At 36.9% G+C, this 15,055-nt stretch overlaps 1 protein-coding gene across 1 annotated transcript; it reads left to right on the forward strand.

The window, feature by feature from the left end:
* The first annotated feature begins 326 nt into the window (after nt 1-326).
* On the forward strand, nt 327-1,151 carry LOC149170678 (protein SENSITIVITY TO RED LIGHT REDUCED 1-like). The gene has a single exon (XM_089425688.1). The coding sequence runs from the start codon at nt 327-329 to the stop codon at nt 1,149-1,151; it is 825 nt and encodes a 274-aa protein (XP_089281814.1).
* Nucleotides 1,152-15,055: the final 13,904 nt, after the last annotated feature.

Raw genomic sequence — 15,055 nt, forward strand, 5'->3', positions numbered from 1 at the left:
AGAGTTAGTAGAATAACAGATTTGGAAATCAAACGTACTAACTAAATTAATTCAAATAACGTTTCCCGTGCATCTCGGGAAGAATGATGTTTAGAGTAAAAGGGGTCGCACTATTCCATTTAAGCGACACAACGCTAGCCACTTCAACATAACTTATGTAGAAATATATACACCTATTAAAGGTATTCATATATGGGACGCGTTATTCTGCAGTTTCCTTTCTTACTCATTGACTAGCTAATATTGAGGGGCAACGGAAATTACTACTGTTTGCTTCCTATTGATTGCGTAGCTGAAGCGGTGGGAAGGGCAATTAGTTGTAATTAATGGCCGAGGATTTTTGCAGGGAATTAATAGAGCAGGCTTCTATGGCCCTAGAGATGGTTTTTGGTAAAATTGAAACTCATAAAGAAGTTGCTGAAAGAATCCAAAAAGTAGGGCTTGCTAAGGAAAAGTTAGAGAAATCTTTGTTTTATAAGGAAGCTCTGAAACAAATGGAGAACCCAGAAATGGTTGCCCAAATAAAGAGGGTGATAGCCACATCCCCTCATCATTCACAATTACAACTAGTTATCTATGGCCTTGGACAGCTGGAGCCAGTCGAGGAATATAGCCTGAGAGAGTATCACGCGCAGTGTAGTTGCACGCAGTTGGCTTTTGCCATTTTATTGAGGGAGAAATTTGAATGGATTAATGATATCGTTGTGTTCGATCCAGATCACACTGCATTCGACAAAATTGCCATACATGACCTCGGCTGTACCCCTCTCCATGTTGACGAACATTGCAAACGCACAGTCGATAGACCAACGCTATTTTTCATGCCTCACTTACCAAGTTTTCTCGCCCCGAATGTTTTGATTGCAAACAGCGCGCCTGTCAATTTAAGTAAGATTATCATATTAGGTAACTGTTACAGCGATTTTGATCCAATTCGTTTCCATGAGAAATTTGAGAGCATTTTCAACAGCACTCATATACTACGTGAATTTCCACTGCGGGCATCAGATCAATTAACTGATATTCCTCAATCTGGGAATCGCAATATTCCGTCTAATAAGAAAGAATTGGATCCCGATCCAGTGATTAGCGGTGCATTTCGTCATCTAAGTTGGCATTTCTTCGCCGATAAGAATTTGAACGGCATTTGAAACCTCCCGACTTTAAGTTTGCACTTAAAGACTTTTCAGTGAATTTTCCCTTATTGTCAACATAGTTACCAAGTTCGAATTCGAATTCGAGTTCGAGTTCGAGTTCGAGTTCGAATTTGATTCGCTACGAAAATAATTTGACTATATAAAATTTAATATCGAAGTATCCAACTTACCACTACTAAAAGGAGCCTTTTAAATAATTTTTAAAAAATCAAAAATAAAAATCTTATTATTCAAAAACTCATGCTCTTCAAAAATTGTGATTGATTGTTTTCAATCACATTAGGGAAGTTGCAAATAAAATTAGAAATTAAGATTAGTAAAAAGAATTCATCCTCATTGAAAGTGAATGAGATGGAATTGGAAACTCTTTCTCCAAGAACAAGGAAGAAATAACATGTCTCAAACTATTAGAGTTTTTTGTTAATCAATCAATAAATAATTGTTAATGGAATCCTAATAACTAACAATAAAGAATAAATCAAAAATCGTCTCTCTAAAAAAAATCTAAAAACTATATAAATTATTTCCCTAACAAAAATCTCAATAAAAAAAGAAAATATAGATTTTAACAAATCTTATTACAAATAAATAGTTAGCTATTATTATTCATTGTACTTCTCTACACAATAATGCTATATTAACCATATATATTAAAATTTAAAAAATAAGAAAAAATACTTAAAAATCTCTACTTTAATTTATTAAATAATTTCCACAAAATTTTTAAATATTTCACTCTCCCATTAAAATTTAAGTACCAAACTATTTCATTTTTACATTATCCTTTCCTATGTAATATGGAGCTTATATATATATGTGGAATAATAAATCAATATAATATAATGGAGCCGACATATAAAAGGAGTATGTGGAGCATACGACATAATATTATGGGGGTTGGCCATGGGTTAACACCCCATGTAACATTACATACATATGCGTATATATACATGAGCATGAGAGCTCATTTTATCATCATATCTTCGCTTATCTTCATTCGTACAAGGGGTAAAACAACATAAGGGTAAAGAAGACTATGCATATCTCATGCGTAGTACTTCTAAGGCGTAGTTTTGACTTAAGTATGGTTTGAGGTGTGAAGGTGGAAGTTGTGTGCGGTTTTATGCAGGATTTGGTGAGGAGGTCGAGTGGCTCGGGTGAGCACTCCTTCTTATGCAAAGGTGCATAAAATGTTGTAAAAGGCTGTTCTATGTCTGTTGTAAAATTATTCTAAGTGTTGGCTTGAAGTTTGTCAAGCACACTTGTATTGTAAAATTGAAGAAGTTGTTATATATATTGTTGGGCAGACTTTACCGGGAGTTGCCCCTCCCTTTATACTTGTGTATTGTTCTCGGTTTATTGTACATGATTAATGATTGGGAATGTTCTTTGTTAAAGTATAAAGGATAACACTTTATTCAGTTATAAGAACACAAGTTAGGTATGTTCATGTTGGGATAGGCGTAGCCCATAAATGTTAGTATTGTTAAAAAGAAAGCGTTCGGTGGTGCCGCACCTCCCTACAAGCGGTTGTAAGATCACCGTAGGTGTAGGGGCATGACAGTTGGTATCAGAGCTCGGTCGGAGCTAGTGAGCAAAGGTTGCTCATGACATGTTAGATATGGATATCAAGGAACTTGATGATCTTCAAGAGCTCTTTGATGCAAGAGCCCGGTTGAAAGCAGAAATCAAGCAAGTTGAGGAAGAGATAAAGAAGAAGCTTCTTGGTAAGAAGGTTGTTGTAATTGAGCAGGAGGAGCTCGACTACATTGACAGGTTGGGAACTCACTACCGAGACCAAGAGAGCATTCGGGAGCTAAGTTCCATGAACTTGGTCAATGGACACTTGGTTGGTGCACTTGAGCAGAACAAGGTGGAAGGAAAGCTTGAAGCGGGTCAAGCTAGACCGGAACCAAGTTCCCTAGAAGAGCCAAGCAAGGAGGTGAAGTACCTTAAGAGGAATGTCAAGAAGGAACATGAGCCTATTGACACTTCTGAGGCCGAATTCTTGAAGAAGGTTGCTGAGGTGAGACACAAGACAAAGCCAACAGAAGGAGGTGATTCCTTGAAGCCAAGTTTTGTGCAGGTAACCGTGAAAGGGAAGAAGTTTGCAGCTTTGGTTGATACGGGAGCTACTCATAGCTTCTTGAGTAGGAAAGCAGCAAAGTCCTTTGGGAAGAAGACAAAGATGGAAAAGGAATGGAGTGCTTTCAAAACTGTCAACTCTACCATTAAAATAGTTGATGGTGTATTGAAGGACACACAGGTGAAAGTAGGACCGTGGTTCGGGAAGTTGGACTTGAGAGTTGTAGACATGGATGATCATTCTATGGTGTTGGGGCTGGACTTCATGGAGCTAGCACAAGCCATGCCAATGGAGGACCGGGACATTCTCTTGATCACCGCTGAAGGAAAAACCACGATGGTGCCTATGAATAGGAGGAGTTGCTTGGGTGAAGCATGAGGATGTGGAGAAAAGAGGACTTGGGAGTATTGTGCAAACAAAGGAAAGAAGTTGGAGGACTTCATAGCAAAGGCTCGGAAGAAGAATGGAGGAAGTGAGAAGAAGGTCTCATGAACTTGGAGACACTTGATGGGGGCATCTTCTACTAAGGATCTTCACAATGGAGTTGCAAATGAAGAACGCCCGAGTGCTACTTCAAAGGCAGTGGTTGATGAAGGTTATGAGGATAGAGATCCTGCCGGGATAGTGGACTTTTGCAGGTATGCCATGGGCATATATGATTTTCAGCTGACAAAGGACAAGCTAGGTGAGCTTGGATGTACATGTGAGGAGATTGAGGCTGTGCACAGATACTTGAGGACACAACATCAATCCGATACATGGGTGGATGAGAGTCAGGGAGGGAACTTCCTGGCTTTCCTCTCTCGATGAACAACCTTGGAAGAAGGTTGGTGTGGAGGCCTTGGTAGGGAGGAACCACACCAACTCTATAAGGGGCCTTGAGAGAAGGCTTCCTTGTGATGATGATGAGATGGTTGAGTGACCGAGTTCACTAAACCGAAGTTTGAAGACATGGAGCATGGTAGAGACCTATGCAAGGACATTGTGTGGAAGCACTTGTGGAGATGTCAAGGGACATCCTAACAAGGTGCTAGGGCAGGAATGTTATGCAGGAGGACTTGCTAGTGTGACATGGGAACTTGAGGATGGCACGTTGCAGATGATGAGGGGGGCTTCATGGACCTGAATGGGGTACTACATCAAAAGTTGAATGAAGACTTGAGGGTGGCACATTGCATATGATGGAGAGAGCTTCATGGACCTGAATGGGGCACATCAATAGTCGGGTTGATATGGACAACATGTTGCAGATGAGATGGATGGAGTTTCCATGGACCTGAGCATGGATTATGGATGGTGAGCTTGGTGGCAGTGGTCACTAGGCCAAGACATAGTGGAGAAAGAGTCTCTACATATGTTGCAAGGATGTTTGCCTTGTGTAGAAAGGTCGACATCCTGACTGATGATGATCTTGGTGGAGAGCTACCGAGATGGTATGTTGTCAAGGACGACAACGATTTCAGGTGGAGGAGAATGTAAGGACCTCCGATTACGGGCGCGTTCGGGCGCCGGGCGGAGTCACCGTGCACGGGTGGGCGCGGGCGCACAGGCGGGCGCACGGCGGGCAGGACTGCACGACGGGCGGGCAAGGCTACACGGCGGGCGGGCGAGGCTGCACGGCGGGCCGGTCTGCACGACGGGTGGGCGAAGCTACACGGCGGCGGGCGAGGCTGCACGGCGGGAGGGTGAGCGCACACGGGCAGGTGAGCGCACACGGGCGGGTGAGCGCACACGGGAAAGCGACGTTTCGGTGAACAGAGATGCGACGAAAGCAGCAACACATAAAACGACTAAGTGTTAGGCGTGGAGCACATATGCGACAAGTTAAAACTATGTAATATGGAGCTTATATATATATGTGGAATAATAAAACAATATAATATAATGGAGCCGACATATAAAAGGAGTATGTGGAGCATACGACATAATATTATGGGGGGCGGTCATGGGTTAACACCCCATGTAACATCACATACATATGCGTATATATACATGAGCATGAGAGCTCATTTTATCATCATATATTCGCTTATCTTCATTCGTACAAGGGGTAAAACAACATAAGGGTAAAGAAGACTACACATATCTCATGCGTAGTACTTCTAAGTCATAGTTTTGACTTAATTACGGTTTGAGGTGTGAAGGTGGAAGTTGTGTGCGGTTTTATGCATGATTTGGTGAGGAGGTCGAGTGGCTCGGGTGAGCACTCCTTCTTATGCAAAGGTGCATAAAATGTTGTAAAAGGTTGTTCTATGCCTGTTGTAAAATTATTCTAAGTGTTGGCTTGAAGTTTGTCAAGCACACTTGTATTGTAAAATTGAAGAAGCTCTTATATATATTGTTGGGCAGACTTTACGGGAGTTGCCCCTCCCTTTATACTTGTGTATTGTTCTCGATTTATTGTACATGATTAATGATTGGGAATGTTCTTTGTTAAAGTATAAAGGATAACACTTTATTCTGTTATAAGAACACAAGTTAAGTATGTTCATGTTGGAATAGGCGTAGCCCATAAATGTTAGTATTGTTAAAAAGAAAGCGTTCGGTGGTACCGCACCTCGCTACAAGCGGTTGGAAGATCACCGCAGGTGTAGGGGCGTGACAGGAAGGCTCGCATAGACCCTCATCAAGATCCCAACCAGGAAGATCTCGCACACAAACAAAACAGGCTCTGTATCTCAATCTGGTCGTGTTGGAGGATAAATGTTCATGAAAATTACCCACTCGCACACAAACAAAACAGGCTCTGTATCTCAATCTGGTCGTGTTGGAGGATAAATGTTCATGAAAATTACCCACTCGCACACAAACAAAACAGGCTCTGTATCTCAATCTGGTCGTGTTGGAGGATAAATGTTCATGAAAATTACCCAGTTGTCGTTCATACCGAATTGAATGTTAGCGAATTATTGACCGAATCGAACCGAACCGCAGAATTTCTGAATTCTTCAGCCCGATTCGGCCGAATTTGGTAACTATGATTGTCAAGGCCAAGTCAACTACGTGAGTATCTTAACTAGTATTTTCGCTTTACATGTAACTTGCACTATTTTAATTGACGCATTTTAATGTACTATTTTAAGTCTCATACTTCTTTACTTATGAAGCTCTTCCTGTCAAGTAACATAGAAAAATTAATTATATATAGTATTAGGAACTATATCTATAATTTTAGATCGAGGATTTTAGGTAGTTATATTGATATTTGTGTTTATTATGAATATCAATATATTTATAATAAAAATTAAAATATTTTATTATAAGTTAGAAATAAATAATAATAAAATAAAAATAATTAAATTATAACTCTGTTTTAAATTATTGTGAGTTTAGATTATTTTATTTTTCAAGATTTACTAAATGTGGAAAAGATCATTTTTTTTATGCAAATTTATTTTTGTGTCAAAAAAGATTTGATCTTTCTCCACACTTGGTACACCTTAAGAGAAGATAGTATTGGAAATTAAGGAAACTTTGTGATGAGAGATGTTACTATAAGAGATTCAATCTCCTTGGTGACATTAAAGAAATACAATAGACATAACTCATCAAACAAACCCATCCACATTAGAAATTACATCAGAGGAGACATGTTAGTCACTCAAACATCTTGTCCCTAGGTCCCACTGACATTTTAAGTGTCTTAATGCAATGTCACTCTCATGCTGTATGCAAGAGAATGTGCAGAAACTCATAATTTCTCACATAGGCCTCTATGCTAGAAATTGGACTTTTTTTAGTGGACTTGTGCCAACAACCTAGAGATTTGAGCCACTTTTCTAGCCCATAATCTTGGCCTCTAACTAGTGCAAAAGTAAGAGAACTTAGCTTTTAATATTCATAGGAAAATCCTACCATGTTCACAACTTCCATGTACCACTCGACTATAGACATGGATGAATCAGATCTATCTTTTAGCCTGTCACCCTTGTGCCATATTCCTAGCATGAATGTGGGATCTCATAAAACAACAAATCCAAGAACAACTAAGGGAATCCAGAGGTTAAACCGCCTCAACCCTCATCAAATCATGATCCACAAAACTGATGCTCCAATCACAATCGATTCGAACTTTAGATGCCATCTAAAATCCATCACTATCCTTGAGGAATTTTATGTCTCTTTATCTCTCAGGCTTTACATTAATCCAAACTAGATCACTAGGCCCTAAATTGAGACCAGTTTCTCAAGCTTTACCACAATCCAAAATTGGATAACTAGGCCCTAAACCAAGACTTATCCATCAAGCTTTACCATGTATCCCACCAAAATCGGTCAAGGGATTCCTAGGCCTCTAGGAACGGAACATGAGACCACCAAAGCTCAAAAACTAAAATAGACATCCCAACATACCATGGGATCGGGATAAAGTAAAGGCTAGGCTGAAAACAATTGTCATAACCCAACAAAACCATGCCACTGACGGCAAGAGAACCATATACAAACATACAAATCCATGTATGTTCGAGCCAACTAGGTCATCACACATATAATATGTTACCTGCAAGTATTCTTGTTGAAACTTCCTGATCCTCCTCTTCTTCCCTGATCCTTCCTTCCCTTCCTTTCCCTTTTCTTGCTTCTACTTCCTTGATCGAAAGCTAGAGTTCTCCAAGAAAACTCTAAGTGATGAAGATTGATCGAGACAGAGAGAGAATAATGAGAGAGCACCAAACTTATACTAGCAAAAGGTTACCAACCAATCCCCATAAGACATTTAATGGATGAGGCCTCTATTTATTCATTTTTCATTATTTTCCCTTCAATTTCCTCCTCACATGCAACCTATGACCTTTTACCTTGTTTTTCTCCTGATTTCTTTTATTTTAATAAATAAATGTGCCAAAAATACCTTTTTTCTTTTTAATGCCTTTGGCTTACCATTTGCCAATTTTCCAACGGACAACTAGTGATTCCCAGTACGATATATTTGCCCAACATTCAACTTGGAATAAGTTTCCATTACCGATGATCTTATTTTTCCTTTATTAACTTTTATTATATGAACTTTTCATGACGGTTATTGCATAACCCTAGCTGAGACATGGATCATAAATTATCTTAATTGAATTTTTATGTGGGTGTTATTAAGGTGAAGTGTTGGAGAATCTAATTTCAACCACCTGCTTAGTGTCAAAACTGGCCAACCATACGTCCTACTTTAATTTCACTTAGTTGAGTTTAGTAGAGTTTCACTCGAGTCATTTATTATTGTTATTTTTAATGTAATCTTAGTTAACTAATCCATATTAGTGAGAAAAATAACTACCTACTCCCAAATTTCATTTTTTTTTTAGGATATAAAATTTTTTTATCGAACGTAGAAAAATAATGTGCAACAATTGCAAACCAAGTAAATCTTATAACCAAACCAAATCAATGTAATTGGAAAGTCGTTATTATTAGGTTGGTGTTTTAACTAAAAATATAGCTATATTAAAAAATTATTATTAATATTTACAATCTACTCATTTGATGTTGATTTTATATTAAAACTGCGAATTTATTAAATGAACATTATTTTTATTTTCAATCCACTCACATTTAAATTGAATGAGCCTAGGAAATCCGAGCACAACTAACACAATAAAAATTAATATTTTCATCTTGAGGTATATTGTAATTGTTATATTAATTGATTTTAAGTTTTGTATGGGCATAGTTCATTTTGGAGATAAAAAAAAATATAAATCAATTATAATAATGTTAGCTATTTTAGGTGTTAATTATCCGTGGCAGTGTATGTGGCTTTTTAAAGACCTTTAAGTAGTTAAGTTATAAAGACAACATAATTGGGAGATCCAATTTATACCAGTTCCAAATGCGTTTTTTTAATACTGATTTTAAATTCAGTAATACAAAGAACATAGTTAATGTATATATCTATGCTTCTAAGTACTTACCCAATATTAACGTATTATATTTTATGTTAGCATAATTGAAAATAAATGTATATATTTTTATTTATTTATAAGTAATTTGATTAGAATGTAAAATTTTATTTAAAATATTTTTATGTGATGTATTATGGGTGGAAATTTGAAAATAAATAAATACAATTTTGATTAAAAATAAAATGAATATAATTTATTTATAAGTATGTTGATTAGAAATAGAATTCTTTAAAAATAAAAAAACAATTTTTATTAATGATGAAGTGTGATGAGTTTAAAGATTTATGGGATTTTTTTAAAATAGGAAAGGCATTTTTTTTATAATTAATTTTATATTATGCTGAGAGATGTGTATTAAAGGTATGGTTTACTTATTTTTTATAAATTAAAAAGTCAAAGTAGAAAAGGAATTAGTCAAATTTTTAATAGAGGTATTAGAAATTTGAAGTGAGTGAGAGAATGATTGTACATAACATAAATCACACATATATTTAATTCATTTAACAAAGTTTATATACATAAGGAAATAAATTAGTGACTTTGACAAACCTAGATCTTAGGAAAGTGGATCTATGATTGGGACATGACACAAATACAACTAATACACATGGGAAACAACCACTTCTAGAATAACACCGAACAAATTTCATTGGAAACTTGTAATACACATGACACACATGGAAACATTATTACCAACACCCTTCCTTAATGCTCACATGTAACAAATTGAAAACACATATCACGAAAACAAGAATGATCTTTGTCTGACTGGTCTTTATTAGCATTTACATCCACTATAAAATGTCATGCTTTCCTCTCTCTTTTTTGACCACACATTAGAGCTTCCCACTTGATCCATTTAAGACAACCGCTTCTGACCATCGTTGATGTGCTTTTCGAAATTAACACTTTTTTATCTTTAATAAGGAATTTAGACTTCTGTGATCCATAACATTGTTTAGAAAATCTTCGGCAAAATCACATAACCAATCTTTTGTCGACGCGTTTCGAACCAACCAGTGTGGTTCATCGTCAGGACAAGTTGAAGAACCAATCCGGCTTAGCTTGATTAAATAGAGTGTGCAGAGACATATCAATCTTGATACTAGTCCATCCTATTCAACTCCCACCATTTGATCTCCTATAGCATGACATATCAATCTTGATACTAGTCCATCCTATTCAACTCCCACCATTTGTTGAATCCATGGCCATCCATAGTATTCAACATCTATCTATGATAGAATTTTGGATCAGTATCGAGACTTTCAGAAGAAAATTAAACAACTTAACATTGTATAAAATAACATGTATTTATGACCTTGAAACATGATGAGTCACAACAACTTGAAATTACTAAGAACTACTTATAACTAATGCTTTTGGAGCATGAAAAGTCACATTAGTCTATCCAATAGTTGGCCTTTTCGTTGTTGTTCTACATCATTTGAATTTTACACAACATGATAGAACACTATAACTTTAACTCACACCCCAAACCTCAACACATGAACAAATGAAAAAAATGACATACAAATTGATTAAAACAAACCAAGTTGCATGTATTTATCTTACTGATTGTGACTCAACACTTTAACATTAAAGTATAAAGGTTTTTTAAATTCTTCAGTCATAAAAAATTAAAGGACCTATAAATATCTTCACCATCACACTCTTCTTAAGGTTGCGTTTTTATAGAATTACGTTTTTGGCAATGAAATAAGGAGAATTGTATGGAAACATTGCAAAGATGTGTGAGTTGGCCATTGGATTATGGTGTCATAACTTTGTCTCCCCCTTAGATCATCATTTTTTTCCATGCGCCTTGAAATATTATGAATTCATTCATTCGTGGGATGTCAACTTTCTCCATGTATACAACCTCATTGATGACAATAACTACATGAAGAAATTTTATCAAAGGCATAGGATTGATTTTGTTCTGCACATATGTGAATACCCTAGGCGTGATTTCTTCTCAACTTTAATATAGAAAAACGGAAGTAGTTGCTATCTTGAATATAGAATGCTTCAGGCTACCCATTTTCCTCATGCTTTGCATGAATGTTTTCTCGATCATATTGGATTTAGTTGAATTCATGGAAAATGGAATTTTAGGAATAATCTCGTAGTGATTGTATCCCAACGATCGACCTCATCCAGGTACTCATATATATCTACACTCCTCTAATCATTGTAGATATTATCTCTCGACATTTCTCACGCACAAGCTCATTTTAATCTCAACATATCTCCTTTATTGTTTCTAGAATATGCCTTGTCAATTGAAGATGAATCAAATACTCCACCCACGATGCCTTGAATGAGAATTTGATAAATAAATAGTCAATATCGACATGACATTGGGAAGTGAAAAATGTAAGGAAGACTCAAGGATTTTTGACCCTCAACAAAACAATTCTTTCCAGATGCAATCATAGACCAAATGAAGAAACCTACAAACAAAATAAAATTTACTTATAAAAACACTCCACACAACATAATATCCTATTGTAATCTATTTATAGATGATTAATAACACTCAAGAATCTCTCACATCTTCATGTCCTTTCCATAATGAAATAAAAGTAGAATAGGCTCTGATACCATATCAGAAATTTGAAGAGAGTAAGAGAGAACGATTGCACACAACATGAATAAAAAAAAATATTCGTCTCACAAAGTTTACATATATAGGAATATAAATTACTGACTTCGAAAATTATAGCTCCTAATAAAGTGGATCTATTATTGAAACATGATGCAACTACGACTCTTTCGCATTGGGAACAACTACTTCTATAATAACACCTTAGAACTCTCACTCACAACCTATAACACACATGGAAGAATTACTTCCAACAAGAGGCACAAAGAGGAATCCTAAAAATAGTTGCACACTCAATGTTGTGGGGGTTATGGAATCTATGTATATCCATATGCAATTAACAAATTCCCTTTTCTTTTCGGACCAAAAAACACATATCATTGGGAAAACAAGAATGTGGATATAGTGTCCCTCACGAGCCAAAGGATACTAGAAGCACCTATGGTATTTTTAATGAAGTATAAACTACATGCGTCCTTAGTACTAGCCAACCTACATGGTCTATGAAAAATCAAAGTCAATATCCAAGTGACCCTATCCATCCTAATTGTTACACATTCTCATCCAAACCTCTAATCGAATGTTCTTAGTGAAATCCAATAGAACAGATACAGTGAAAGCATAATAAATAATAATTTCTTCCTACCCCACTTCAATGAAATAATGATTCCATAAGTTTTGCAACTTAGCATCCAAAACAAAGAAATTTTCATGGGACAAGAGGAACAAGAAAGGGATCCATACATAAATCTGCACCCCTTATATTTATGTCTAGGAATATTTAGTTCCTCTACTTTTCAGCTAGATAATTCTTCCACAAGTGTTGTACCTTAGCCCTCCAAGAATGAAAAAAATTTAAAATGAAATCTAGCTAAAAAATTAAATGAAATTAGATAATCATCCACTTAGTAAGTAAAGGAAATATATTATTTTCAACAACCTAGTAATCTAGGTCATCATTTTAAGTTGTAGGAAAGAGTTTAAATGGAATTGCATGCTATAAAATGGAAAAATTAATATAGCCTATTACTTGGCTAAACATAAGAAATTAAAAGCTGGAAAAATTTACAAATAAAAAAATCCACATGACTCTTTGTAAAATGGTTGTACAAATATCATGGGTGAAGAATGAGGGCTTCATATGGATTTTACTTCTATTTCATTGTTCACCACATGAATCCTATGGATGTATGATTCAAAGTTGTAATAAGGCCGTGGATGTATGATTCAAAGTGGTAATAAGGCTAATTTGGATCTTGCATCAGTGCTTCATGTCGTCTTATTGCAATCTCCAAGGCCTCTGCCTAAGTCGTAACCTTCTGTTGTGACAATACAACCCTTTCATGAGGCATGAGTGAAGCCACAAACCATTTGCAGTGATGTTCATCTGTTAAGTTCATATTAGCTTCACAGATTTTACACTTCAATCTCTAATCCAATTCCCAAGCTGTCTCACCTGGTTTCATCACGATTTCCTTGAACCCCACAATCGACTGTGCCTCAGATTTAGGCCTACTGAACTCTTTATTCAGTGTGTTGTGGATCTCTACAAGCCCATTGTTTTGGTTATCATTAGAGTACTTGATGTAGCAAGTTAGTGCGTGATCGTGCAAAGCACGAACAAATGTTGCCTTCTTCATGTGATAATATATGACACCTTGAGCTTCCCATACAGCTTTTACAACGAATTAGGACTTGTCGGTGTCCTCACTTCCGAAGCCCTTAAACAAAGGAATCTTCACTGAATTCTCCATGTTGAACTGCGATGGAGGTCGTGGTTGTGTGGGCGAAGTCATAGGTGACAGTAGTGAAATTTGAGGTGGTGTAGGTGGAGGTGGGAGTCATGGGAATCCCTATTTTATTAACTAAACTACACTTCCTACGCTGCTCTCTCTTCTTCACCCAATGGAGGTGAAATCAGTGGGCTATATTCAGGACCCAGTCTTCCTTCATTCCTGCAAGTCTTTCCACTTCGCGTAGCTTCGAACATCAAGATAACTGCATAACCTATTTTTCACACAATAACATATTAATCTAGGTTTTGAAAGACTTCAAGTACTTACCTCGCGGACCTTTGAAAAAGAGCCACTGTGCCTTGTTCTAATTAAATAAGGTATCAACCGCGAATTCATTCACAAATCGTCCTATGATACAATCAAGCCAATGATCGATAGTGCAGGCAATCTTATCCTCGAAAGCTTCTAGTCTCTTTACCAACTCCGGTGTCCAGACAATAGGACCATCAAGCCTCCACCTTCCTTGGTTATCCGCTAGCTTCGTGATCCACTTGTATAACTCAACTGGAAAGAAACAGAGAAAGATAATGTGGATTTCTGTATATAGGTACCTATCAAGCCACTATTCCTTCGTCAGCCACGGGTTTATGTTCTCCTGTGCCGCAAATTCGTGGACCTTCCTATCCAACCAGTATTCGACCTCTTTCTTAGTTGGATTCCAGTGATACAACGTCACACACCTCTCATGCAAATTTCAGCTTCGACAATGGAACCATTTGTTTGCTTTGTGGGATCTGACCTAGGTTCAACATTAGTTAGCCAAACAAATCCCTACACTACTGGCACTTTCAGCATCAGTAGGCAGATCGCGGATCGAAGTCTCTCCCAAGGTAGTATGGGGGGATGTTGGAACCAAGTTTCCGCACCCTAAGATGGTCATGATGTCGGTTTATATCCTCTGATCATGATGTCGCTTGACCTTCGCGCAACCCTAACTAGTGGTCCAATTACCTTCGCACAACTATGACAACACATTGCATAGGTTCCCAAGTTATCTCAATTGTTTTAATTATATTATTAATCAATCACAGTTAGCACTACATAAACTGATATCCTTACTTGCATTCAGTTAACCAATACAATCACATACATTCGCACATCACATGAACATTGTAAATTAAACCCAAAACGCAATATAACCAAATCCATTAACAAGAACTTAATACACAAAATTTTTAGAAGACTTCTCTTTATTGATATCTTCTAGTTTAATATAGACTCTATCCGCCCTACGCACACAACTGCAGAATTCCACCCTAGGCCTCTGCGCACTCAACTATAGAGCCTCTACCTACACTAAGATCAGAAACATTTAGACTTCTCTACCAAAACTCCAATGCTTCTCTACTCCCTTCTCTCTTAGAGATTACTTACATAGCTCCTTCTTATATAATCGCATGGTCTATAGACCATAGGTAGATATTTACAGCTGACTTGACATTTTATAAAATAAGGGCGGATAACTCCTTTGTGACTCTTTGTGCTTCGCAACCACAAAATGCGGAGACTTTACA

This window comes from Pinus tabuliformis, chromosome 4_2 (assembly GCF_031772625.1).
Source record: "Pinus tabuliformis cultivar Carrire ecotype Pingquan chromosome 4_2, CPIR1, whole genome shotgun sequence".
NCBI lineage: Eukaryota > Viridiplantae > Streptophyta > Pinopsida > Pinales > Pinaceae > Pinus > Pinus tabuliformis.

Bases quoted from the DNA above. Each gene is read 5' to 3' on its own strand.
- LOC149170678 (XM_089425688.1), top strand. From the start codon at position 327: ATGGCCGAGGATTTTTGCAGGGAATTAATAGAGCAGGCTTCTATGGCC.